This window comes from Salvia splendens, chromosome 3 (genome assembly GCF_004379255.2).
Source record: "Salvia splendens isolate huo1 chromosome 3, SspV2, whole genome shotgun sequence".
In the NCBI taxonomy this organism is placed as follows: domain Eukaryota; kingdom Viridiplantae; phylum Streptophyta; class Magnoliopsida; order Lamiales; family Lamiaceae; genus Salvia; species Salvia splendens.
The window spans coordinates 38702126-38728967 of record NC_056034.1 but is presented as its reverse complement, the minus strand read 5'-3'; the positions used below and the strand labels follow the sequence as shown (position 1 = coordinate 38728967).

Genomic DNA, 26842 nt, shown 5'->3' with positions numbered 1-26842 from the left:
GACTTTGATTCCAAAATGCAATTGAGCATTGATGATATATATGCATCTCAACTTAAATTTTAAATTTAAGTTGAGCTCAAGTCCTTTTCCTTTATTTTTTTTTTCTCCCACTTGTTTCGAATATGTAATTTGTAAATTGTAATCAAGACTTTAAGTCTTTTGTAATTTATAATTTTGAAGTTGTAATTTGTAAATTTTAAGTTGTAATTTGTAATTTTAAAGTTGTAATTTGTAATTTATATCAATAAAATTGCATTTGTACATCGCTTTATTCTAATTTTATTTATGCAAATATATTTACATTTTTTACTTGAATTACAAATTTACAATGTAAATTTTTTTTTTATAAAATGAACCGCCGAACCGGCCCGGAACCGGATATGCACCGGCGGTTCCGGCGTTTCACGGTTCAGGAATCGGAACTGCCGAACCTTGGCCGGGCCGGTTCTGGTTCACGCCTTTCTTGAACCGGAACCGGCGGTTCCGAATCGTGAACCGCCGGTTCCCGAACCGTGGTGACGTATAGATTCATCCATCCTACATTCCAAATTCTACTTTGATTCGTCCACTTGGCTACGATTATATTTTGTTCTTGTACGGAAGAAGTATATAAAATATTTATAAATTGAAAACGTTAAATTACTTAGGTTAAATTGTTTAATTAAAATGTTAAATTTAAACTGACTTTTGATCGAAAGGAAAAAGTTAAATCATTGTCGTTTGGCGGGATTTCAAATGACAGATCTATATAGATAGAACATATTTTTTTCAAAAAACTGCAGGAAGAAAATTTTGGGAGAAAAAAATCATGAGTATTTCCCCTCAAGTAATTGATCTCAACGTTCTCCAAAGGTACTGCAATTTCACTCAAAATGCGAAATCTTATGGTGGAATTTTCCTTAAAGAATGAAAAGGGTTTCACATTCGCTATGTTTTACTATGAACGACAGTGATATTGCGGAGCTCAGAAATGTCGATGAAAATTCTGAACTTGGAGTTGGGGAGGTGGAGAAGTTAATAAATGACGTCGGTTCTGAGCTTGAGGTATGCGACTGGAAAACTATTTTTTTTGTTCTCTTTCTTGTTTCGAATCGATTGAGAATTTACCTTTTTCTCAGAGTAAAATTGATTGGATTTCGTCGGAGTTGTTATCGGATTTAAGCTCGTTATCACGGGAAGACCTAGGTAAGATATGCTAGTTATCTGAAAATGGAGTATTATTGTAAATTATTACATTTATTATTTTTGGCTGGTCAAAATTGGTTGATTTTTAAAACTTTAGATGAAATACTGGGGCAATTGACCAAGGAGCTTAGCGAAGTGGAGGGTGAGAATGTAGCCGTCGAACATGAAGTTGGGGAGCTTCAAAGGAGATGCGTGGAAGGTGGGCATTTCATCTCTTACTTTTAAGAATAATTATGTAGCTTTCTGTATTTTATAAATTTATATCATTTTGTGTTATTTTCCTGAAATGCAGACTATGAGAAACTGGATACTGAGCTGGAGAAATTATGTTGCTTATTGGAATTTATAGAGTCACGGGTTCGTTACTTGATCCAAAGTATTTAAAGGAGTTCTTTTGCTTGGTCTTAGAGTAATTTCTTCAATGCCAAAGACAATTGCAGTTCGCTTAGGCATGCTAAAATTATTTTTGCTCAGATATTTTGATGCCAGCCTATTCCTGGTTTAAGAGTCCTTTTCCAGAAAGGTGTATGTTAATAATAAAATATAGCAAATGGTGGTAGCAGGGTTAGTGAATGTTGGTAGAACACGGGGAGTCATCTGTTGGTGGAAGGGACTAGAAGAGGGGGTGAGAGGAGGGACATTATGGAAGGATAAAACTGTTAATGCCAAAATAAACACAAGGAAGCGAATGGACTACTTTATGAGAGTGTTTAATGCAATGTGATCCGCAAAAGGGAAATGCTTTATCCTTATAAGTGTTTTATGGACTCTTCTAGCAACTTTAATTGAGAATGAATGCTCCAGCAGCAGAGCATGTTATGCCATAGTATTGCTACTGGGTCCGAACCCCATGCATCTGTGGCATTACCCATCTATTCTCTGCCTTAAAGGAAATACTTTTCATACAGAAAGGAAAGATGAGCGCACAATAGTAAATTAGGCGATCTGATATAAGTTAAAAACATGTGTTTCAGTAGAAAAAATCAGTGATCACAAAATGGGAGAAATTTTGAAGTGCATTTTGCAGTAAGTAATTCAATTTATATTCTATGGAGACAGGATTTTGGAGATCACAAAATGGGTGAAATTTTGAAGTGCATTTTGCAGTAAGTAATTCAATTTATATTCTATGGAGATAGGATTTTGGATATCCATTGATTAGCTAAAAGTTTTTCAATTGTGAAATTTTGGAGCTGTGTTGGGCAAGTGAAAGTCGTATAATCTGCTTCTATATCAAAATAATATACTTGAGACACATAATATATATTCACCTCCTGCCCCCTCAATTTTCAGTTTAGATGACCAATTCAGAGGGAGGGAAAAGAAGGATCAAAGACCTAACATTTTACTGTTTTGAATAAGTTACAATACCTAGCATTACATCAGTTTTCTGGCATGCTTATCTGTATATGTTTATTTATCTGAACTATGGGCCTTTTCCTCTCAAAATTGAAGCCATAGATCTTGAATGATAAGTTGGGTAGTGGGTACTCTTGAAGAGAGATTATATTTCTTTTTATTACTCATATTAAGTTACTAACCAGCTAAAGCTTGATATTCTTTCTGCAGAATGAGGGTGCAAACAGGAATACTCAAATAGACCTCTCATCTTTAGCAGATGGCCGTGCTAACTCTTCTAATGAACAAAGCTCCAACTTTAAGGTTTATGAAGCTTGGTTCAACACTAATATGCACTTACTTTAATAATCGTGAAGCATCATATGTGGTTAAATTAAGTGAGGAGAATGTAGTATCCTATTTTTTCTCAAAAGCATGCTTCTTTTTTATTTGTAAATTCAACAGTGAAATGGTATAATAGTTGTTATATGTTTATTATTATTCTTTAGCTTCATGGAACTTAGATGATACTCTAAATTGCAGTCCGCTTTCTTCGCCCCCCATTGCTTAAACTCATCTCAGTTCAATTCTTCGTTGGCAAGCAAAACCACTGTCTATTGAACATTTGTGCCTTTTTCTGCTTTATGTTCAGATCTTAGAATTGAGTCATCAGATCGAGAAGAAAAAGAGAACTTTGAAGTCATTGCAAGATCTTGATTCTAATTTTAAAAGGTTTTTGGTCCTTTCAGAAAATTTTGAGTCATTGTTCTCCTTCTCTTTATAAGTTGCCACTTAACTGTTGAGTTGTCAGGTTTGAAGCTGTTGAGAAAATTGAGGAAGCATTTGCAGGTGTCAAAGTGATCGAGATTGAGGGGAACAACATCAGATTATCCTTGAAGACATATATTCCATATTTTGAAACTGTACTGCACCAACAGGATATTGAAAGTATCATTGAACCCTTGGAATTGAATCATGAACTGATAATAGACATTGTGGATGACGTATGGGAACCAAAGAATGCTGAGGTGGGCTGTGCTCTTCATTATTTGGCTACAATTCATAATAAAATTCTTTTCAGATGAGAGCAACATTACAACCAACATTATGGGAAAATTTATGTTGCTTGAACTTGGCTATTTCAGTTATACTCTTTGATTATCTTCGTGATTGTTTAAAATCATGTTGTTACAGCTTTAACATCTTATTTGCTAATCTTGTTCCCTGTTGAATGGTATAGATATTTCCAAATGACGTATACATTGGTGACATTCTTGATTCCACAAAAGCTTTTAGGTTTGTAAGTTCTTTCAGTGTTGTCTTTCTTGCTCTTGTTTTTATTGTTTGTATTGGGGTTTATAATTAAAATTATTCAGCGAGATATTTAGTTGGTTTGCCTCTTTGGGATCATGAATGTTCAATGACTTAAAAAAGCCTTGACATATAGGTAAATGCTCTAGGAGTGGCAAGAAAAAGATTGTTGCCGAATGCTCTCTGGCTGTCATCAGAGAGGACTGATGATGAAAAATAGTAATTGGCTAATTGCTAAGTTGTATCACCACTAAGGAATTTTCCTTGCTATGATGCACAGCATGCTCGGGCTTAGTTTGCAGGTGTAGGTTTTATGTTTTTTTGGGTAGTGAATGATGATCAAAGGCATAGTAGATAAAAATAGAATGAATGTGAATTATATGCCAGATGGTTACTTTTAGAGGGTTGGCAATATTAGGAGGTTGCATAATCCTTGTGTACCTGCTGTAAGGAGTTTGATTATCGAGGGAGGGGATAGATATGAGAAAAACACAAAACCTTAACCTATGTAACAGTTAAATAAGAAGTTAACATAATCAATTGCTTAAAAATTCCGAAGATTATTTAATCTCCATTTATGCCAAACCTTAAGCCTTTCCTTTGTTCTTGCAGGGCATGAAACTAAAATGTAACTATTCCAAAAATCTATTAGTTTACCTTTCACCTTAGATAAAATCAGAGAGTGCCTTCTTGTGTATGTAACTCCAGCCATCTTTAGTCTCACCCCATTAATTTCTGATTTTGATTCCTCAAATTAATTAGCCTTTAATTTTGTTTATTTATCTAGCTGAAGATTTGAAATATCGAACATGCTTTGGTTTTTTTTGATATACTACTGTATTTTAGGGATACCAACTGCTGTGTAACTATCCAGGGATTTATGCTTGTTATGACTTAAATTGTATTGTAGCATAGGCCGCATATCAGAGTCACATATATGTATCCATGCACAATAAATGACAATAACAATACTAGGGCAAATGGTATAGCTTCCATTATTGCATCCTGTTATTTCCTGTAAAGATTTTACCCATGAATTATGTTGTAGCTATCCTACATAAATATTTCTTACATTTTCTCCACTAGACCTTTTACTCAGAATCTATACAAGCATTAGTTTGTATATAAACACCCCAACTAGATCTTTCCCTGTGCTCATAACTTGTGGTGGGATTTGAAAGGTTTTAATAACCATGACTGGAAATGCATCATTGTACTTTCAAAATTTTGTAATCTATTGATATACACCAAGTTTATCTTAGTTCTATTTGCTTGAAGGCCTATCTTTATAGTTCCGTAAGAAATGCTGAATCTAAGGCTCTGTTGTCTATTCTATTTTGTATTGTGTTTATTAGTTGTATGATTTTTTTACCGTTGTGCCTCCAGGCAGCATTATTCTGCATACTCAGTCACTGAGACCAGGTCGTCCTTGGAACTTCTTGTGAGAAGGGTGCAAGATAGAATTGCCCTTTCTTCACTTAGACGATTTGTTGTCAAGCATGCAAATAACTCAAGGTCAGTGTTATGGTTCATTGGTTCGTAAATTGAGCTTATAATATTTGTTCACTTTGCCCAGTGTAGTTTTGAATTTGTCATCTTGGAGGGGTTGAATCTAGTAGATATTGGTAGTTAAAACTGTAAAAATGAATATTTAATAAATAAAAAACACCAATGAGAGTGATGAACTTTTGACACAATAATTCAGCTTTAGTTTTTCTTTTCTTTTTTTTTTCTTATTATTTCTTATTTTCCCTTTTGTTGAATTTGTCATCTTGGAGGGGTTGCATTTTTCCTTTATTATTTCTTATTTTCCCTTTTGTTGGCTTGTTTTGCATTTTTATATTAGTTTTCTTTATCAAATTATTTTCAAGTTATAACATTGTATTCTTTCAGACACTCGTTTGAGTACCTAGACAGGGAGGACACAATAGTAGCTCATGTGGTAGGTGGGATTGATGCTTTCATAAAGTTGCCTCAAGGTTGGCCATTATCAGATCTGGCATTGGAGCTAATATCACTCAAGAGCACAAGCCAGTATTCTAAAGAAATTTCTTTGAGCTTTCTTTGCAAGATTTTGGTAAGTGGTGTGTGTTCTTTTCGTTTCCAAGGCAGCTTGCTCTTTACGTCTACCTTTCATAGATATCAGAGAACTTCCTCCGCACACTTTATGCAATCATTCTACTTCTTGAACATGGACATCGTGAAACAAAATCCTAAACCGTTTCTTAAGTACTACAAGCTTATTCAAAGTCCCTATATATGTATATGGGCCATCAAGCTTTCCGATTTCTGGTTCTTCATCTGCTCTGAAAATACTGTTGTCTTGCATTTCTGTGAAACAGTTCTCAGTTAGTTCTTGAATAGCAAGGTTAAAAAGCATTTTTCACTGTGATCATACATCTTTACATAGGCAGACATCACTGAAGAAAAACTTTATGTTTGCCATGAAAATCAGTATTGTTTTTGTTTTTGTTTTTGTGCTTAATGTTGATGTTTCTGTTGTGTTACGATTCATTAGGAAATGGCAAACTCGTTGAACGCACTCACACGCCATAACATGTCAACTTTCGCTGATAGCATTGAGGAGATACTGATGCAACAAATGCGTGCCCAGTAGTGTCAGCTCCAAGTGAATACAGTTTGTATTTACTCAAGTAGCAGCATGATAGGAATTAGATAGAAGCAAGTGCATTGTGTACAGGCCATGGCATGTCAACTCCATGGAAGTTGAATCCCCAATTTCGATTATTATTTGCAGAAATTCTAGACTACATTGCGTAGTAATATCAATCGTGTCAGCTTGCTTGGTTTCTGGCTAATTCTATCAGGCTAAGGGTGATATTGGTTAGTTGCACGACGACGTTGAACATGTTTTTTACTCAACCAATCATAAACCATAAAATCACAAATAGACGAATGAAAATCACAAATACAACCGTACATGAATGTCCTATGTAACGGATATGTAAGATGCTGTCGCAGTATAATGTGGTCTATATAATTATGTTAGCAACATAAGAACAAAAATATTTGGCTAAAGGCTATAGTAATCCATATATATGTGCCAACTTTAAACTTGGCCGGCCAATTTACACCTAAAACGACATTGACTTAGCAATTCCACTTATATAAAAATAACTTTAACAGCGACAGAGATAGGATTCTAAACAGTAAATTGGAAATTGTCTTCAGTAAAAATATATGTATAGAGGTTGCAAGATAGTAAAAAAAAAACAGAAAAGATCAATGGAAGAAGGTAGCAGAGAATGGTCATGGTCGAGTAGAGAAGGGGACGAGGACGAAGCGGCGCTGATATGGGCTGCGCTGCAGAGACTCCCGACGTATGCGCGTATAAGGAAAGGCATGCAGTATTCGGAAGAGAAAGGTGACGCCAGAGAGGTTGATGTAATGAATATTGGATTAGCAGACTCTAAAAAACTAGTTGATAGACTGCTCAACACTGCACACCAAGACAATGAGCTCTTTCTGCTCAACATCAAACCTCGTATCGACTGGTAACTTAACACCGCAAACTCTAAACTTCATTCTTTCCTAAGAATCATACTGCAGCCTCATCTCCGAGTCTAGTTTATTCCATTGAAAACTCAAACATGACAAGACTAAAATTACAAGTTGTTACCACATCAACTTCTGAACCATAATATAATATGAGGTGATTCATCTTCCAACTGTTGAAGTTCATTTCGAGGAGCTTAGCGTTGATGCTCTAACTTATGTGGGCACCCGAGCACTCCCAACACTACGGAACTTCGCTGCTAATATCGTCCAGGTACATTTCAATCATATATATCCAACTACATATGATTTCTATACAATTAAACTAACTATAGATGAGCCAATTCACTATTGAAGGGCTTATTGACAAAGCTACATATTCTACCGAGTCGAAAGAAACCACTATCAGTTCTTCATGATCTGAATGGCATCATCAGAGCCAGAAGGTAGTAGTAGTAATATTTATCCACACATTTAGAAACATTAATATATTAGTACGAGTACTATTTACATGTCGTTTGGTTGATCAATTGGTTCTCTACAGAATGACTCTACTTTTAGGACCACCGAGTTCTGGAAAAACAACGTTGCTCACAGCACTAGCAGGAAACTTGATCAAGAATTACAAGTAACACTTCTTTCTATGAATAGGTTCATTTGCATAAATTAACCGAATTGCTTGGCTATTGGCGAGCCTTGATAAATAAATCTCAAGCTCGAATTGAAACAGCAACGAGTCAAGTTTGAGCTTAGCAGTATTTAGATGGACTCAACTTGTACATTCTATATGAAACAATACAGTTAAGGGGGAAAATAACGCACAACGGTCACGGGATGGAGGAGTTCATACCACAACGAACATCAGCTTATATAGGACAGCATGACATTCACTTGGGAGAATTGACAGTCAGAGAAATGCTAGCTTACTCTGCTCGCTGTCAAGGAGTTGAACTTCTTATGATAACCATTCATCTCATTTTATATTTTTTTCATGCTACCAAGATTTGGAAATGCGAATTCTGTTACTGTTTGTTAATCTGCATAGTAATAAATTTGAACATGTGCAGAAATGCTAGCTGAATTACTGAGGAGGGAGAAAGAGGCTAACATCAAACCAGATCCTGATCTTGACATTTTCATGAAGGTAATGTAACCAAATATATATGGTTTTGTGTTCATGTTCGTGTTCGTTAATATGAATGGTTTTGTCCTTGTAGGCGGCCTCGATTCAGGGGCAGGAGGTCAGTATAATGACAGATTATATTATGAAGGTAACCTTGTGAAGGGGTTAATTGTTCTTAAAGAATCATGAGAAATTTCCAAATTAATTGTAAATACAATATTGTACTGTGTGTATCTTATTTTAGAGTACTAACTAAACAAGTTGTTTGTAGATATTGGGATTAGATATTTGTGCTGACACCATGATTGGAAACGAATTGTTTCGAGGGATATCCGGAGGGGAGAAGAAAAGAGTGACAATAGGTAACTTGAATTAAATTTTTTAAAATGTCTGCAAACAAGAGGAGAAAAGTAAAAGATATCAACTGGTTTGGACAGTTCGACCACCTTTCAAATCGTGAACTCAGTAAAACAATCCGTCCACATTCTTGGAGGAACCGCTGTCATTTCACTGCTGCAGCCTGCACCCGAGACTTACCAACTCTTTGACGACATCATTCTCTTGTCTGATGGGAGAATAGTGTACCAAGGCCTTGAACGGAACGTTCTAGAATTTTTCGAGAGCTTGGGCTTCAGATGTCCCGACAGAAAAGGAGTTGCAGACTTTCTTCAGCAAGTAACATCAAGGAAAGATCAAGAGCAGTATTGGGCGCGTAGAGACCAGCCTTACAGTTTTGTCTCCGCAGATCAATTTTCCGAAGCATTTTGGTCGTTTCACATTGGAACACAAATGAGGGACGGCTTATCCGTCCCTTTCGACAAGGCTAATGTTTCTCGAGAATTTCTCATTATGAAGAGAAATTCACCTGTTTACATATTCAGAATATTTCAGGTACTGTTACGGACTCCAGTGTTCCATATTGGTCTAGTTTATAGACCAAATAGACTCTCTTTTCTAATAAGCTGATTTTTTTTGGGATGAGTTATTTTATTTGATCTGTACTTGTTCCAGCTTGTTGTGATGGCGGAAATAACGTCGACGATATTTTTAAGGACAGAAATGCACAAGAAAACAGAAGCAGACGGTGGGATTTACTTAGCCGCTCTGTTCTTCACACTGAATGTAGTAATGTTCAATGGATTTTCAGACATGGCACTGAGCATACTGAGGCTTCCTGTGTTGTACAAGCAACGTGATCTTGGGTTTTTTCCGGTGTGGTCCTACTCTCTACCTGCTTGGATCTTGAGGATTCCCATTTCCTTTCTTGATGTTGCCATTTCGGCTGCTGCTACTTATTACAGCATTGGATTTCAATCTGATATTAAGCATTAGTATTTGATATGGTTATAAATATAATTACTTTTTGTTGATGTGATCCAACTTGTTTTATTCATTTTCAAATTTTTTAAGTACTGGTTGGTTCTGTTATGGGCGAACCAGATGGCTTCTGCGATGTTTAGATTGATGGGGTCAATCGCAAGAAACATGACTGTTGCCAATTCATACGGAACCTGCTCGTTAGTTACTGTTTTCATTTTGGGCGGGTTTATTGTGTCAAGAGGTATATTTCAATACGACAAAAACTTGTGTAGGCGTGCTTATGGTGCGCGCGATCTATTGTGACACTTAAATATAACAGTATATTAGTAAAAAAAATTTCTTATTGTTCTTAGATAAAATCAATAAATGGTGGATATGGGGCTACTGGTCGTCACCAATGATGTACGGGCAGAATGCTATTGCAGTGAATGAATTTCTTGGAAAGAGTTGGAGTCATGTAAGTCACTTTGGTTGTAAGTATATGTAACATAATGTTATGGGAGCATAAAATCGAAAAATCAATGACAGATTAGCTCAAGCTCCGGGGAGGCATTAGGCGCACGCGGGCTTTTCCCAGAAGCATATTGGTATTGGATCGGAGTTGGAGCTCTTGTTGGATATGTTTTTGTATTCAATTTCTTGGACACAATGGCTCTCATGTATCTTAACCGTAAGCTGTCAATTTTCTAATTTTATATGGTGTTGTAATTGCAGTGTTCAAATTAAGTATTTAGGATTTCTTGATGCAGCTTTTGGGAAACCTCAACCAGTTTTGTCTGAACAAACATTAGCAGAAAGGAATGCAAAAGTTGCATGGAATAAACATGATCAACCATCATCAGCTGGGAATAGCCACTCGGATCAAAATAGCGTACCAGTGGAAGACGGCAGCAATGGCAATGGTGACGAGGCAAATTCCGGTAGAAAGAGAGGCATGGTCTTACCATTTCAGCCTCATTCAATTACTTTTGAAGATATCTGCTACTTAGTCGATATGCCACAGGTATCTACATGATTTCACTGTAATGTTCAAGAAAATTTACAGCAAATGGTAACTCAAATTTTTTTTTTAAATAGAATGTATATGAATACTCAATGGTGACAGGAAATGAAAGCTCATGGCGTTGAAGAGGATAAACTGGAGCTTCTCCAAAGGCATAAATGGTGCTTTCAGACTAGGTGTATTGACAGCTCTGATGGGAATTACAGGAGCCGGTAAGACTACGTTACTGGACGTGTTATTGGGGAGGAAGACAACGGGTTATATCAGCGGAACAATCACCATATCTGGGTATCCAAAGAAGCAACAGACATTCGCCAGAATTTCAGGCTACTGTGAGCAAACTGACATTCACTCTCCTCATCTTACCATATATCAGTCCTTGTTGTATTCCGCCTGGCTTCGTTTGCCACCTGAGGTCCAATCTGCAACTCGAAAGGTCACACCTCCCATCCCCTGATTTCTGTTACAATTCTAGTAGGGTTATAGACACTGAGTTTGCATTAACAAATGAATGAATAAATAGATGTTCATAGAAGAAGTTATGGAGCTGGTCGAGGTTACTGAAATAAGGGGTGGGATAGTAGGGTTGCACGGTTTAAATGGTCTTTCACCTGAGCAACGAAAAAGGCTAACCGTGGCAGTGGAGCTGGTGGCCAACCCTTCCATCATCTTCATGGACGAGCCAACATCAGGGCTTGATGCTAGAGCTGCTGCCATAGTTATGAGAGCTGTTAGAAACACGGTGGATACAGGAAGAACTGTTGTATGCACCATTCATCAACCAAGCATCGACCTTTTTGATTCATTTGATGAGGTACTTCAACACTTTTAGTCCTTTTGTTCTGCAAGACATATACATACATAGAAAATACCTGAAGAAAATACCAATTCAGTTGATGCTGCTGAAACGGGTAGGCGAAGAGATCTTTGTAGGTCCTTTGGGGCGGCATAGTTCTCAACTAATCCAATATTTTGAGGTGATGAGAAATTTCTTGATAATATAAGTTAATTTCCCCTAATTAATATTTAAGAATTCACCACCGATAAACAAGATCTTAAACTATTTTGTGTACAGGGAATTGATGGAGTTGCTAAAATAAAAGATGGTTACAACCCTGCTACATGGATGTTGGAGGTAACTTCAATAGCTCAAGAAGCAGCTTTAGGAGTTGATTTTGCTCAACTCTACAAGAACTCAGAACTATACAGGTAAAGTAAAACTATGTTAAAACTTGAGACACGTTTTCTTATCCTCGAAACATTGTTATATTTTGGTTTATCAGGAGAAATAAAGCATTGATCGAAGAGCTGAACAAACCAGTCCCTGATTCAAAAGATGTATATTCCAGTGGTCGTTATTCACAAACATTCTTCAACCAATGCAAGGCATGCCTTGGGAAACAGCACCTCTCATACTCGAGGAATCCGCCTTACATTGCTGTCAGACTTATGTTCACAACGTTCATCGCCCTAATGCTCAGGACCATATTTTGGGATCTTGGCTCCAAAAGGTATGTATGCACATGTTGCCACACCATATTTACCTGAACTGAAGTGTTGAATTCCAGAATTATGGTTCCACAGTCCTTAAGTAACATGGGTCGGATTTTTATATTAGGAAAAAGTCATTAGACATCTTCAACGCTATGGGGTCTATGTATGCTGCCGTTCTATTTCTTGGAGTACAGAATGCATCATCAGTGCAGCCAGTTGTCGCCATAGAAAGAACTGTATTTTACAGGGAAAGAGCAGCCGGAATGTATTCAGCTCTACCTTACTCTTTCGGACAGGTCTGAAACAAATCTTTTGATTGTTACTCTTATAAATTTTGACATGTCCATACTATTCTATAAACTCGACAGGTTGCAGTGGAACTTCTTCCTCACATCTTGATTCAAACACTTATATACGGCGTTATAGTGTATGCGATGGTTGGATTTGAGTGGACCGTGCTGAAGTTTTTTTGGTACATTTTGTTCACGTACTTGACATTGCTGTATTTCACGTTGTATGGGATGATAACAGTCGCCGTGAAGGTAGACTTTCCTTCAACATGTATGCTCATGTACAATTTGATGTGACAAGTATTTTATACGTTATTACATATTCTATAATATAATCATATTGCATCATTGCATTTAAACTAAATACTACTAGTATATAAAAGAGATAATATAAAATTGCATAAGACAGAGTGCAAAGAGGAACATTACAAGATTTGAGTACAAACCTACAACACCAAAGGAAGATGACATGACTTCAGACTGAAACCAAAAACCTCTTGTTAAGGAGAGTTTTTCTGTGTTTCTGACTTTGCTACACATGGAATAGACTTCATCAGCAAATGTTATTTGCTTTATTATTATGGTCTCTATCCAGAAGAGGAACGCTCATCCTGTAAAATCAACAATAAGATGGAAGCATCAAATCCAAAAGTAATGGGATTCAATCTAATAAATTTTGTTTCAACAAAAAAAACACAAGCTCTGCCTGGATCTCTTAATATTAATCTAAATTCTAATGAACTATCATAAACATTAAAACATATATATATGCAGACTAAAATAGAAAACGCGTTTACCTGTGTACAGACTTGTTGATGATAATTGAAGGGACATGGCGAACTTTGTGAAAATCCACCCCCCCTTGGCCTGATCCCAAAACCCTTTTCCTCAATCTTGGCACTTCAGATAACACTAATTTTTGAAGAGTTTCGATGTTACTGAATCCTTCTGGAATCTGCTCAAATCGAGGACAACGAGTAATAGTTATTTCAGTAACAAGAGGCATGGCTCCTTGCTCCACTTCCCACTTCCTCCAGTTTGGTAATCTAGCTAGAGAAACCGTCTTGAGTAAAGGAAAACTGGATGCAGGACATGTCATCTCCTCTCCGACAAATGATTTTTGCCCTAAATACAGTTCTCTTAAGGAAGGAAGCTTTCCAAGAATCCTCATTGGATCATGCTCAATCTCGCATTCTAACAATGATAGCTTCACAATTTTTGAGGTAACAATGTCGCTTATGCACTTTTCTAGAAGGCTCGCTAACTTCACACAAACTCTCAATGCATAAATATTGGGACATGTTAATGCTTGCTTCAACTTCATCAACCCTTGTTCACTTGTTGTGAATCCGCAACCCTTCTTTATTGAAACTGTACAGTATGATAACTTGTTCCACTTTGTTGCAATGGCATTCGTAAGAGCTGATAAGCTTTCATTGTCACATACTGATGCTGATAAACGTCGTAGATTCTCCATTCTTGTAATATGTTTGAATTCGTGCACTGAACTATCATACCCTATTAGACTCTCCAGCTCATCTACACAATCATCCAATTTCAGTCGGTAATTTCCAATTTTTTCCTTGTCATAAAGAGGAAGAAGCAAATGTTTTAATCTGGACATCTTGCTCAACACATTTGGAACTCGAACGTTCCTGGAAAGATATAAATCAAGGGTATCTAAGTAGGCCAAATTGCTTATGGAAGAGGGCAGGCTATCAAGTTCACATTCTCGTAGACGTAAGTATCTAAGATGAACAAGATCAGTTATTCCCTTTGGTAACTTTCTGTCCGCAAATTTGAACCTCAAGATAACTAGACCTCTAAGCAACTTGAATTTCCGAAAATCAACTATACTTTGCGGAGGGAATTCAATAGTCTTCTTTTCTATATCACTAAGTATTTCAAGAGATCTAAGATGCTTTCGACTATCTTCAGCACAAGTGACAGTAAGCTCATCATGCTCTAGTTGGAGCTCTGTTTTAAAATGGACAGCCAAATGTCGTGTCTTAGTACGACACAAAGCTTCCCGCAGTAAAGTACTAAACTTCCCACCTTGATAATTCAAAACTTGTACACCAAAATCCTCCTTTTTCCCCATTGATAAACATAGCTCTCTTACTACATCATGGAGTTTGCATATCTTAAATTTTTGTTTGGGTATAACATCCTCAAGCTCAACCTGAACAATACTCCTCGAGACCAACTCACCTAAGTAGAGCTCTGCAATATCGGTTAAAGTTGCATCATTTCCTTTGAAATTCTCATCCGAAATCAAGCCTTGTGCTATCCACATTCTGTATAGATCAGGAGCATATATGGTTTCATCCGTTTTAAGTCTACCCAAATAGAGAAAACACGGCTTCAAACAATAAGGTAGATCTTCATAACTTGAATTTAGCACTCCATCAATCTGATTTTCCTTTACGCCGTGCTCTTCACCTCTAAATATATTTTCATTCACCAACTCCCAGTCTCTCACACAAGTTTTCTTACTCAAGACCCCTCCGAGTAAAGAAATTGCCAAGGGCAAACAACCACATTTCCTTACCATTTCTTTCCCAATTGTTATTAGATTTTCTTGCAATGCAAAATCTGTATTCAAAATAATGATTTCAAAAGACTTACAATCAGAATGATCAAGTGAATATATAAGTTGAATCGGTGATTTTACCTGGAATTTTGTTATGTGGAAATGCTTTCTTCTTTAGTAATTCCCACGAATCCTCCGAACTAAGCAGGCCAAGCTCCACGGAGAATCCAATCTCTGCTACGTTCTGTTTGCGCGTGGTCACCAAAATCTTGCTCTTCAAATTCCGCACAAGAAAGGCATGCTTGAGTCCATCCCAGTGACAAATTTCCCAAATATCATCAAGCACAATCAAGCATCGCTTCCCTCTTTGAATCTCACACAGTTTCTCCACCAACTGCGTGTCGCTGAGACTCGAAACGCCGTCCCCCTTTTGTGGATCAAGCTGCTTCAGAACATCCTCCAAAGCCGATCGAATTTGACACTGCTGAGTAACACAAACCCAGGCGAAGGAATCGAAGCGATCCTTTTCAGCCCCAATCATGTTATTGTAGACCTTTTTGGCAACGGTTGTCTTGCCTATACCCCCCATGCCCCAAACTGAAACAACTCGATGCTCATCGTCGAGCAGGAGCGAAACTAGCCGTTTTAGATCATCCTGTTTCCCAACAAAGCAGTCTTCAATTTCGAAATCGGGGAAGGTCTTCCTCGCCCAATTCTGGACGCAGTTCCCCTCTCCATCGATAATTCTACTTATGCCGTACGATTTCATATCATCGGTGACCCGTGCGAGCTCGGATTTGATGTCCGCGATCTCAGAGCCTAGTTGGTGGAGCGAGTAGCAGAGGTGCAGTGCTCGAGAAAATCGACGGAGGAATAGTTTAAGGCCGCGGCGGCGTCCATCGGAGGAGATTCTGATTGCGTATTCAAGGATGACGTCTTCAGCTCGGTAGGAGAGATCTCTGATCTGTGAGAGCCAATTGCGCACGGTTTGGCTTTGGTGCTGTTTACTGGAGGCATCTCTGAGGAGACACTTGATCTCTTTGAGCTGCACCTGTAGCGTCTTAACTTGGCCGCCAACGCCGACTAACAATCTTCCTTCTTCTAATAGAAGATCACGTAGTGTTTCTAGAGCTATGGCGACTACTGCTTCCTCCATTGAATTGATTGATTGATTCAATCTTACAATTTCCAATTGAACAGTGAGCTAATTTGGGGCGCCAAATGAGGATAAATAATGTGCAGATACTATTAAATTTGAGGTGGCACCTGGTTTGACCAAATATTCATTATTTTTGGATGTGTTTTAATGTTTTGTGTTTAAATTTAATTAGTTTCGAATTTATTAGAGAAATCCCAATGTTTACCTATTTTTTTAGTTATATCACGATATTTAATTAATTATATATTCATAATTACCATTTCAAGAAATTCACGATTGTATCGTGCCCTTTCATTTCTGCAGTTAGATCTAAAAGTGTACTACTACCTTTTACCTCCGGTACATAATAATAGTCCATTTCTCTATATTATTTTCTCTTACTTTACTATTTTTCTACTTTAATTATTTATTATCATTTTTATAAAATAAGTACAGAGAAGTCAGCGGGGCTCTTAATGTGGGACAGAGAGTATATAAAAGTGGTATTCATATTCCACTAATTTTTTCAACTCATTTTTTTTACATTTATTAAAACTTGTGTCAAATTAAATGTGGAGTTCGTATTGTGAGATGGAGATAGTAATACATGGCATATACACATAAAAAATGAGAGGCAGGCATATTAAAATGAATAAATAATGAAAAAAATACTAAAATCAATATAATAAGTATATATGTAGTGCACTCTTTCGCCAATGAAAAATAGTTATATAGTTTTTTTATTTATGTCAGTTCAGTATTAAAGATGTAAAATTACTCACAATTTCTATATGTTAAAAACTGGATCGGACCAACCAGTTCGACCGGTTCGGATGACAACCGATGCATTGTCCTGCCCGATTTGACCAATAAAACCGTTTGCCTGTTGGACCATTTTGGACCGGTAAACCGGCTAGTTTGACTGAAAGTCGAAGCAATAAATTATTTCAAATTCTACCTTTTGTTCGAACTTCTATCTTCCGTTTTGCAGAAATTTAAATGTTATTTGCATTTTGTACAGAGTTCAACAAAATATTTAATGCTATTTACATTTTGCACATTATTTGGGACTTATTAAACGACACATGCATGCATCCAGTGTTCCATGCTTTTCATATACTCCGTATAAACGAGACATTTTCATTTAATTCAGATTATTAGTTTAGGAGGTGCTTTCAACTCTATTTTTCATACTGTTGTTAGTTCGTAGTAGTGCAGCTTTAAACTATGTAAATTTCAGAGTACTAATATTTAGATATGTTTTGTTTCTCTTAAAACAGTTATATTTGTTAATTATGGAGCCTAAAATATCTCCTATCATGTTTAGGATTTGTTTCCTTGAAGTATATTTCCTTGTGATAGATTTATTCCTTAAAAGATATTTCCTTATGGAATATGTTTCCTAGTTTGACTAGAATTAGGGCTCTCTAGTTACTTATAAATAGAGGTGCTCCCTCATTGTTAAATCATCCTGAAATTATATAGTGAAATCCCTGGCTTGGCATCGCCCCCAGACGTAGATACACATTGTATCGAACTGGGTAAACAACTTCTTGTGTTCATTCTCTTTCATATTCGTGATTGTCTGTGTTTATTTCCCAACAACTGGTATCAGAGCCTAGGGTTTAAGAGGCAGAAATCATGATGGGGATCGACGAGAAAATTGCTGTAGAGAAGTTCGATGGATCTAATTTCGGATTTTGGAAGATGCAGATTGAGGATTACCTGTACGGTAAAGATCTCTGGAAGCCTTTAAAAACCAAACCCCAAAAGATGGAACATGAGGAGTGGGAGCTGCTGGACAGAAAAGCGATGAGCGCGATTAGGCTATCGTTGTCCAAGGATGTGGCTTATCACACGACTGCAGCAAAGTCGACAAAGGAGATGATAAAGATCTTGGAGGACATGTATCAGAAACCATCAACGGCAAACAAGGTAAATCTGATTAGACGATTGTTTAATTTTAGAATGCAAGAGGGAAAGCTGGTGCAACAACATCTCAACGAGTTCAACATGATTACTTCGCAACTGAACTCGGTTAATATAAAATTCGATGATGAAATTAGTGCCCTGATTTTGCTATCGTCTCTGCCTGAGAGTTGGGCTGGCACAGTGACAGCAGTTACTGCTGCAGAGACAAAACTAACAGTTGACAGAGTAAGAGATCTGATGATTGGTGAGGAAGTTCACCGGAGAGAATCAGGATCTTCTACTTCGGGATCAGCACTGAATACAGAACAGAGAGGCAGATCGAAGGGAAAGCAAAATCGTGGAAGATCAAATTCCAGAGGAAGGAGTCAATCCAAGAAGGATTTGGATAAAGTTAAATGCTGGAATTGTGATGAGTTTGGGCATTTTAGAAATCAATGTGAGGCACCGAAGAAGTATAAGAATAAGGATCAGAAGGACAAGAAGACAACAAACGCTACCATGTCTGATGACGATGGCGAGGCGTTGGTCTTGAGCGTCAGTAGTCCGATGAAATCGTGGGTATTGGATTCTGGGGCGTCGTTTCACTCCTGCAGCAATGTGGAGATAATGGAAGACTACGTTTCTGGTGATTTTGGGAAGGTACATCTGGCTGATGACGAGCCCTTAGATATCGTGGGAAAGGGAAACGTGAAGGTAGTGACGTCCAATGGATCCGTAATAAAACTGAATGGAGTCAGACACATTCCTGGATTGCAGAGAAGTTTGATTTCGATTTGGCAGCTTGATGCAGAAGGGTACACCGTGACGTTTGGCTGCAACAATTGGAAGATTACCAAGGGAGCTATGATAGTAGCTCGAGGTAAGAAGGAGGGTACGTTGTATACCACAACTAACTCCAAAGATTGCATTGATATTGCAAGTGAGGCAAATAATGCAGATTTGTGGCACTGTCGTCTTGGCCACATGAGCGAGAAAGGGATGAAGATAATGTGCTCAAGAGGTTTACTGCCTGGCTTGAAAACTGTTGAAGTTGGCCTGTGCGAGGATTGCGTGTTTGGGAAACAGAAAAGGGTGAGTTTCTCAAGAGGAGGCAGAAAATTGAAGACACAGAAGTTGGAGATGGTCCACACTGATCTATGGGGACCAGCACCTGTGAAGTCCCTAGGAGGCTCTGAATATTATATGACTTTCATCGACGACTCTACTCGAAAGCTATGGGTTTATTTTCTGAAGAGTAAATCCGATGCGTTTGACGCTTTCAGGAAATGGAAAGCCCTTGTTGAAACTGAAACCGGGATGAAGGTGAAGTGTCTAAGATCCGATAATGGAGGAGAATATGAACTTGCAAAGTTCAAGGAATTCTGCGCCGAGAATGGAATCCGCATGGAGAAAACTGTGAAAGGAACTCCACAGCAGAATGGAATCGCAGAGCGCATGAACAGAACGTTGAATGAGCGAGCAAGATGCATGAGGTTGAAAAGTGGATTGCCAAAGAGTTTTTGGGTAGATGCAGTCAACACAGCTGCATTCCTAATTAATAGAGGTCCATCAGTTCCCTTGGAGTTTCGGATACCCGAGGAGGTTTGGACAGGAAAAGAGGTAAATCTATCTTTCCTACGCATCTTTGGTTGTGTTGCTTATGCTCATGTTAGTTCCGTTGAGAGAAGTAAGTTGGATGCTAAATCTATTAAGTGTACGTTCATTGGTTATGGAGGCGATGAGTTCGGTTATAGACTCTGGGATGAGCAGAACCGTAAGGTTATTCGCAGTAGAGATGTCATCTTCAATGAACAGGTATTGTACAAGGATAGATTGGAGGCGTCAAGTCCCAGCAGTTCTGAGCCACAAGTGGTCGAGCTAGACATCTCAAACTCGAGTGGGAGCAAGGAGAGTCAGAATGCTGAAGAGGTGCTTGAAGAAGAACCAAGCACTCCACCACCGACTATTCCGCTGCCTAAATCGACTAGAGAGCGACATGCACCTGATAGGTACTCGCCCTCTAATTTCTATTTGTTACTTACTGATGGTGGTAAGCCCGAGTGTTATGCAGAGGCAGGAGAAGGTCCTGATAAACGAAGGTGGAAAATTGCCATGGATGACGAGTTTGCCTCTCTTCTCCTAAATGGCACATGGGAGCTTGTGGAACTTCCTAAAGGGAAAAAGGCATTGCATTGCAAGTGGGTCTATAGAATCAAAGGTGAAGCTGATGGTAGCAAGCGCTACAAGGCTAGGCTGGTTGTCAAGGGATTTGAGCAACGACACGGTATTGATTATACAGATGTGTTCACTCCTGTTGTGAAACTAACTACTATTCGTTTAGTGTTGAGTATGGTAGTTGCAGAAAATCTATTCTTACATCAGATGGATGTAAAGACGGCATTCCTTCATGGTGATTTGGAGGATGAGTTGTACATGACACAGCCTGAAGGATTCATAGTAAAAGGAATGGAAAACCTTGTATGCAAGTTGAAGAAGAGCTTGTATGGTTTAAAGCAAGCTCCAAAGCAGTGGTACAAGAAGTTTGATGGATTCATGATGGAGATTGGCTATAAAAGATGCTTACGCTGACCATTGTTGTTACTACAAGAGGTTTGACAAGAGCTATCTTATTCTGTTATTATATGTTGATGATATGTTGATCGCAGGAGGTGATCAAAAGGAGATGGATAAGTTGAAAAGGCAATTGTCTGAACGATTCTCCATGAAAGATCTTGGAGAGGCTAATCAAATTTTAGGCGTGAGAATCGAGCGTGACAAGGCGGCAGGAAAATTGTATCTTTCGCAAGCTGCTTACATTGGTAAGGTTTTGGAAAGATTCAACATGGATAATTCGAAGCCAGTAAGTGTGCCTTTGGGCAGTCACTTTAAGCTGTCGAAGAAGGAGTCGCCGAGTACAAAAGAAGAACGTGCTGAAATGAAGAAAATTCCTTATGCTTCAGCAATTGGCAGTATTATGTATGCAATGGTGTGTACGAGGCCTGATATTGCACAAGCAGTGGGAGTAGTGAGCCGGTTCATGGGTGATCCGGGCAAGCAACATTGGGAAGCAGTTAAATGGATCCTTCGATACTTGAGAGGTACTACAGAAAGCGTCTTATGTTTCAATGGCAAGAATGTCGAGCTGGCAGGTTATGTGGATGCAGACTTGGCGTCCAATGATCTTGATGGGAGAAGAAGCACAACCGGGTATGTATTTACTTATGGTGGTACTGCTATTTCATGGACTTCTAAGTTGCAGAAGACTGTTGCTTTGTCTACTACGGAGGCTGAATATGTAGCTGCGACAGAGGCAAGCAAGGAGATGGTGTGGTTGCAGAGTTTCTTAGATGAACTTGGGAAGGAGAACAAGAGTAGCATACTCTACAGTGATAGTCAGAGTGCTATTTTCTTGGCGAAGAATCCAACGTTTCATTCTAGGACAAAGCATGTGGAGTTGAAATATCATTACATCCGACACCTAGTGGAGATGAAAATCCTGCAACTTGTGAAGATACTTGGAAGTGAGAATCCTGCAGACATGTTTACTAAGGTGGTGACCTTAGAGAAATTGAAGCTATGCATAGCTTCAATTGGCCTTGGAACTTGAAGAGAAGGTTAGGCGATGCTAAGCGGATGAAGGGATGAGATCACGAGGAAATGGTTGTTTAGGAGTTGTTAGTCTCCAAGTGGGAGATTGTTAATTATGGAGCCTAAAATATCTCCTACCATGTTTAGGATTTGTTTCCTTGAAGTATATTTCCTTGTGATAGATTTATTCCTTAAAAGATATTTCCTTATGGAATATGTTTCCTAGTTTGACTAGAATTAGGGCTCTCTAGTTACTTATAAATAGAGGTGCTCACTCATTGTTAAATCATCCTGAAATTATATAGTGAAATCTCTGGCTTGGCATCGCCCCCAGACGTAGATACACATTGTATCGAACTGGGTAAACAACTTCTTGTGTTCATTCTCTTTCATATTCGTGATTGCCTGTGTTTATTTCCCAACAATATTTAATCAAATCAGATTTTTAATTCGTTACTATTAGAGATTTGTGTTATGAGGTTATCAATTCTCATTTATTATCATCTTGAAGGTAGTTTGATAAAAAAAAATCGTTATTTGATACTTACTTATAAAATTGTAGACTTATTATCATTCATGTCATTAAGATTAAACACTTTAGATTGTCATTTTTTTTAACATTCACTAGATTTTACTAGATATTTATATACTCAGTTTGAAAAATGTCGAAGTTTGAGAGAGATTCGAACAGCTTGTTCTTCCTCCATCGGAATTTGGCCTCAAATCTGTACCCCACAATGTCTAATTACATCGCTCCTTCTCTTTTATCTAGTTGTAGCCATACAATCACAATGCAACAAAAAGTTTCTATAAAATCCTCCACACCCATATCACTCAATTAATTAGATAGATCTCCACCAAAACTAAGTAAATAAATAAATTACAAAGAAAAGAAGTGTACCAAAATTATGGGAGATTAGCAATAACAAGGCAACGATGGCGTGCATGGTCGACGCCATGTGCTCCAACGCCGAGTACAAGGAAACCTGCCAAAATACCCTCTCCAACGCCAACGTAACCGAGCCCAAGGAGCTTCTTCTGTCGGCGTTCAACTCCACCATCCGAAACCTCAAAACCGCCATCCGAAATCGGTTCTCTACAAAGACGCGGCGGAGGATCCCCGCACCAAGGGTGCCTTGTCCGTCTGCGACCAAGTCCTTAACACCACCATCGACAATATGAGAAGATCTTTCAGACAAGTCGACAAAATCGACGTCAACCAAATCGACGACTACGTCGACGACGTCAAGGTCTGGCTCAGCGCCGGCCTCACCTGCAAGGACACCTGCGTCGACGCCTTCGAGAACACCACCTGTATACATCATTTCTAAATCTGTTACAGACTCAATGTCCTACATCGATAGTCAAGTAACTAACTAGTATTTTGGGATGGGTTCTCCGGTTTGTTCTGGATCAAAATCCAATTTGGTAACTAATTAATTAATTTTGTGTTGGTATAGGGGAAACCGGCGACAAGATCAAGGACTTGCTCAAAACCTCCGGCGAGTTGCTCAGCAACGGCCTAGTGATGGTATCCGGGGTGTCGAAGCTTTTCGAGTCGCTTGATCTTGGGAAACTGCTCAGCGGTTTCAAGAGGGTCCTGATGGACAACGTCCCTGATTTCGTCGGCCATCACACGAGGGGCCTCCTCGGCGCTGCGCCGGGGACTTTCGCTTTGAGTGCGGTGGTGACGCAGGACGGAAGCGGGAAATACAAGACATTGCGGAGGCTATCGCCGCGGCGCCTTTGAATAGTACTCAGTTGTTCATAATCCAAATCAAGGCCGGTGTTTACAAGGAGGTTCTCAAGGTCCCCGGTGGTGCCAACAACGTCATATTCGTCGGAGAAGTCCCCACGAAGACCGTCATCTCCGGCAGCCAGTGCTTCACATGGGGCATTCCTGCCTTCCAGACGGCAACTCTCTGTGAGTGCAGAGTAGCTATTTAAATCATGAAATTTAATCAAATTCTGGATGAAATTAAAATAATTATTCAATAATGAAGTGTCAACTTTTTCTTAAATGTTACATCTATATATAAAATGAGTCTTTAGATGATGTTTAAAATGACGTGTTTCATGTAGCTATTGATGGTGATGACTTCATGGCGAAGGACATCGGGATCGAGAACACGGCAGGAGCCTTGGGGCGCCAGGCGGTGGCGTTGCGTGTCTCGGGCGACAAAGCCGTGTTCTACAACGTGCATATGAGCGGCTACCAGAGCACACTCTACGCGCACATCTACCGCCAGTTCTACCGCGACTGCCGCATCAGCGGCACCATGGACATCATCTGGGGCGACGCGGTGGCCGTGTTCCAGAACTGCGACATCGCGGTGAGGCAGCCGCTGGCGGACCAGATCTGCTCGGTGACCGCGCAGTCCCGCAACTACACCCGCGGGGCCGGGGTGACCGTGGTCCAGAACTGCAGCATCACGGCGGAGAAGGAGTTCACGGCAGCGGAGCCACTGGAGAAGGCGTACCTGGGGAGGCCGATGAAGGAGTACTCGAGGACGATCGTGATGGAGTCGAGCATCGACGGGTTCATAGAGCCAGAGGGGTGGACGGAGTGGATGGGGACTTACGGTCTCGACACGCTCTACTACGGCGAGTACAACCACCGTGGGGCAGGGGCGGATTTGGCGAAGCGGGTGACGTGGAAGGGTATTCAGAAGATGACGCCGGAGCTGGCTGAAGGCTTCACACCGGCCAAGGTCTACGCCGGTGATGACAGCTGGGTGAAGAACACCGCAATTCCTTATGTTGGAGGCATGGTTAATCCTAAATAAGTTTTTCATACATATTGCACTTTTCAATAACTGAGGCATGTCTCATTCTATCCAAGTTGTCTCTTTTGTTAATGAGAAACTACAAGTATTCTAATGTTAAGCTGCATGTTATGCTAAGTTTAAAGTTTTTAACATTGTAAATATTTCTTTAGAAAGAATAAATTAAAGAGAACGAAGTAAGAGAGTGAGGAAAAAGTAAAAAAGGAAAAATAAATTACTTGAAAAAATGATTCAAATATGATACAATGGAGAGAGTATATATAGCCCACTGAAGACGGGGTTTTTGCACGTGTGTCGTGTGCACGTGTCCCTACTTCAACAAGATTTATAGTTTCTCACTTTTGCAACTAATATTACAAAGTATAAGCGGCAAGAGCGGGGTCGAACCACAGAGACTAGGGACCTACTCGAGATCGATTCTATGACACGGGGTTGGTGTTAGCCACCACACCTTAAACTCTTGAACATGGACCTAAACACTAAAGTGGGAAACTTGAACTTTAAACACGAAAAAACTGAGTTTGAGTGCTTAAACTAAATCTAACCTAGTGAGCATGATTGCACGAGAACTGAACAACACTTTGAAACAGAGAGCTTGAAAACCATATGAAAGCATGATTACATGAGTATAGTCTAAAAATTTGCAGAGGTTGTTTGAGCTCGAAAAGGGAATGAAATTGGTTTTGCTTACATTAACTAATAGACTACTCTAAATTAGATCAACAATTCTTACGCAAACTAAGGCCTTAAACAAATTAAGAAAATGCATTTTAATCTACTAGACTAGAGAAGATTAAATAACTACACCCCCTTCTAAAGAGCACCTTAACTAGAAATTAAATAAACACTAAACTAAAGTAAACCCCATCATATCCTGCTGAACAAAATCTCGACTATCCAAGTCTAGAATCACTAGACTTGAGTTTTAAAACAAACTAACTCATTCATGAAATTAAATGAACCTTCTAACAAATGAAATGCTATTAATCAACCTGCAACTGGAATGAGATAATGAAATAGCCAAATGACTACAAGAACTCAAACAAAACTCATTAACTGGAAGGAAAAAAAAGGAAATCAAATGGGACTACTCAAATTCGAAAAGAAACTGAACTAATGGAACGGTAGCTATCAATTATCTAAACACCATTATGCAATCTGGAGAAGAGTTGGAAAATGGCAGGAAACAAAGCTAAAGGGAAAACTAAATCTGCACTAAGCTAAAATAAGAGCTGAAATTCCCAGAAATAACCACAGTAGTCAAACAATGAAGTAAAATAAAGCAATAAAATGAGTGTCTTCTATCCCATAGTTTCTGAATTGCAGCAAAAATCCTTTGCAAACAGTAGCAGCGTGAAATGAATCTTCAACCATTGTCTAAGAAAATCCTCTCCATTGTGGTGTGAGATGATGTGAATTCTGCGTGGGATCCTCTCTGAATCTGCCCTCCTTTTTTTTCTTTTTAAGTGGCGGCTCCTTCTTGAGCTAGGTCACAAGACTCCCATAAAATTAGTCTTAACTCCTTCCTTTCTTTGACAATTGTAGATTAGTCCTTCAATTTTCCTTTTTATGGCTTTTTTTGCTCCACATTTAGCTATCATTGCTCTCCCATGCCTTCACTTATATTTGTTCAATTTTCTACACCAAAACATACAAAAAGTGTATATTAAATCCAATTTAAGTTCAAAATGATCGAAAATAAAGTGCAACAAATACGAGCGATCACCCACTAATCCACCCACGCCTAAAAGCTTGGGTGCCGACATATCTCATTTAGCCCACTCCTCCACACACGCCTAAACCGTCGGTAGCTCTTAGTTAGCGGTTAACTAGAGTTTTGATCATTCATAACTATCATTTATAACTATGAGAATTTGAATTATATATTATAATTCAGTTTAGAGCATCCACAGTGGATGTCCGATCTCACGCCCGATCGCCCGGGATCGGGCTCGGACATCCTCGGGCATCCACTGCAAGCGCCCGAGCCACACGACCGAAAATAGGTCGTCCCGATCTCGCGTCCGATCCATCTGGCGCCCGATTGGGCATCCATTGCAGCCCCGTGCCCGAGCCCGATCTCTTCGGTTTTTGCATTTTTAAATTATTTTTTTTAACATTCTTTAAACCCTAATTAAACCACTATAAATATCCAATCCTCATTCACTTTTCACACACCAATACTCTATACTCTACTAGGGCTCCACCATTGCATTTGTGGTAGTTTTTTTTTTTGCATTTGTGTTTAATATAATATATTTTGGTATTTTAGTAATTAAAAAATAATAATAATAAAAATTAAAAGC

The 26842-nt window shown here is 38.8% G+C and overlaps 3 protein-coding genes and 1 pseudogene across 3 annotated transcripts; 3 read left to right on the top strand and 1 right to left on the bottom strand.

Moving 5' to 3' along the window:
• Positions 1-704: 704 nt before the first annotated feature.
• On the top strand, positions 705-6653 carry LOC121795963. Its single transcript, XM_042194644.1, has 12 exons — positions 705-852; positions 951-1044; positions 1119-1185; positions 1283-1384; positions 1478-1542; positions 2755-2847; positions 3176-3255; positions 3335-3551; positions 3764-3819; positions 5221-5349; positions 5728-5911; positions 6353-6653. The coding sequence occupies exons 1-12, from the start codon at positions 809-811 to the stop codon at positions 6449-6451; spliced, it is 1230 nt and encodes a 409-aa protein (XP_042050578.1). The 5' UTR covers positions 705-808; the 3' UTR covers positions 6452-6653.
• Positions 6654-7080: 427 nt separating this feature from the next.
• Positions 7081-12889, top strand: LOC121796988 (annotated as a pseudogene).
• Positions 12890-12955: 66 nt separating this feature from the next.
• Positions 12956-16350, bottom strand: LOC121795962 (probable disease resistance protein At1g58602). Its single transcript, XM_042194643.1, has 3 exons — positions 15255-16350; positions 13378-15175; positions 12956-13191 (listed from the first exon to the last, which is right to left on the bottom strand). The coding sequence occupies exons 1-3, from the start codon at positions 16267-16269 to the stop codon at positions 13134-13136; spliced, it is 2871 nt and encodes a 956-aa protein (XP_042050577.1). The 5' UTR covers positions 16270-16350; the 3' UTR covers positions 12956-13133.
• A 6124-nt stretch (positions 16351-22474) lies between these two features.
• On the top strand, positions 22475-26070 carry LOC121795961 (pectinesterase-like). Its single transcript, XM_042194642.1, has one exon. The coding sequence runs from the start codon at positions 23853-23855 to the stop codon at positions 24534-24536; it is 684 nt and encodes a 227-aa protein (XP_042050576.1). The 5' UTR covers positions 22475-23852; the 3' UTR covers positions 24537-26070.
• Positions 26071-26842: the final 772 nt, after the last annotated feature.

Excerpts from the sequence above, each read along its gene's own strand:
- LOC121795963 (XM_042194644.1), top strand. The coding sequence starts at position 809 with ATGAGTATTTCCCCTCAAGTAATTGATCTCAACGTTCTCCAAAG. Across the intron at positions 1,045-1,118 it reads ACGTCGGTTCTGAGCTTGAG|AGTAAAATTGATTGGATTTC; the intron begins GTATGCGACTGG and ends CCTTTTTCTCAG. Across the intron at positions 2,848-3,175 it reads AACAAAGCTCCAACTTTAAG|ATCTTAGAATTGAGTCATCA; the intron begins GTTTATGAAGCT and ends CTTTATGTTCAG.
- LOC121795962 (XM_042194643.1), bottom strand. The coding sequence starts at position 16,269 with ATGGAGGAAGCAGTAGTCGCCATAGCTCTAGAAACACTACGTGATCTT. Across the intron at positions 15,176-15,254 it reads TCCACATAACAAAATTCCAG|ATTTTGCATTGCAAGAAAAT; the intron begins GTAAAATCACCG and ends TTTTGAATACAG. Across the intron at positions 13,192-13,377 it reads ATCAACAAGTCTGTACACAG|GATGAGCGTTCCTCTTCTGG; the intron begins GTAAACGCGTTT and ends TTGATTTTACAG.
- LOC121795961 (XM_042194642.1), top strand. The coding sequence starts at position 23,853 with ATGGCGAAGGACATCGGGATCGAGAACACGGCAGGAGCCTTGGGGCGC.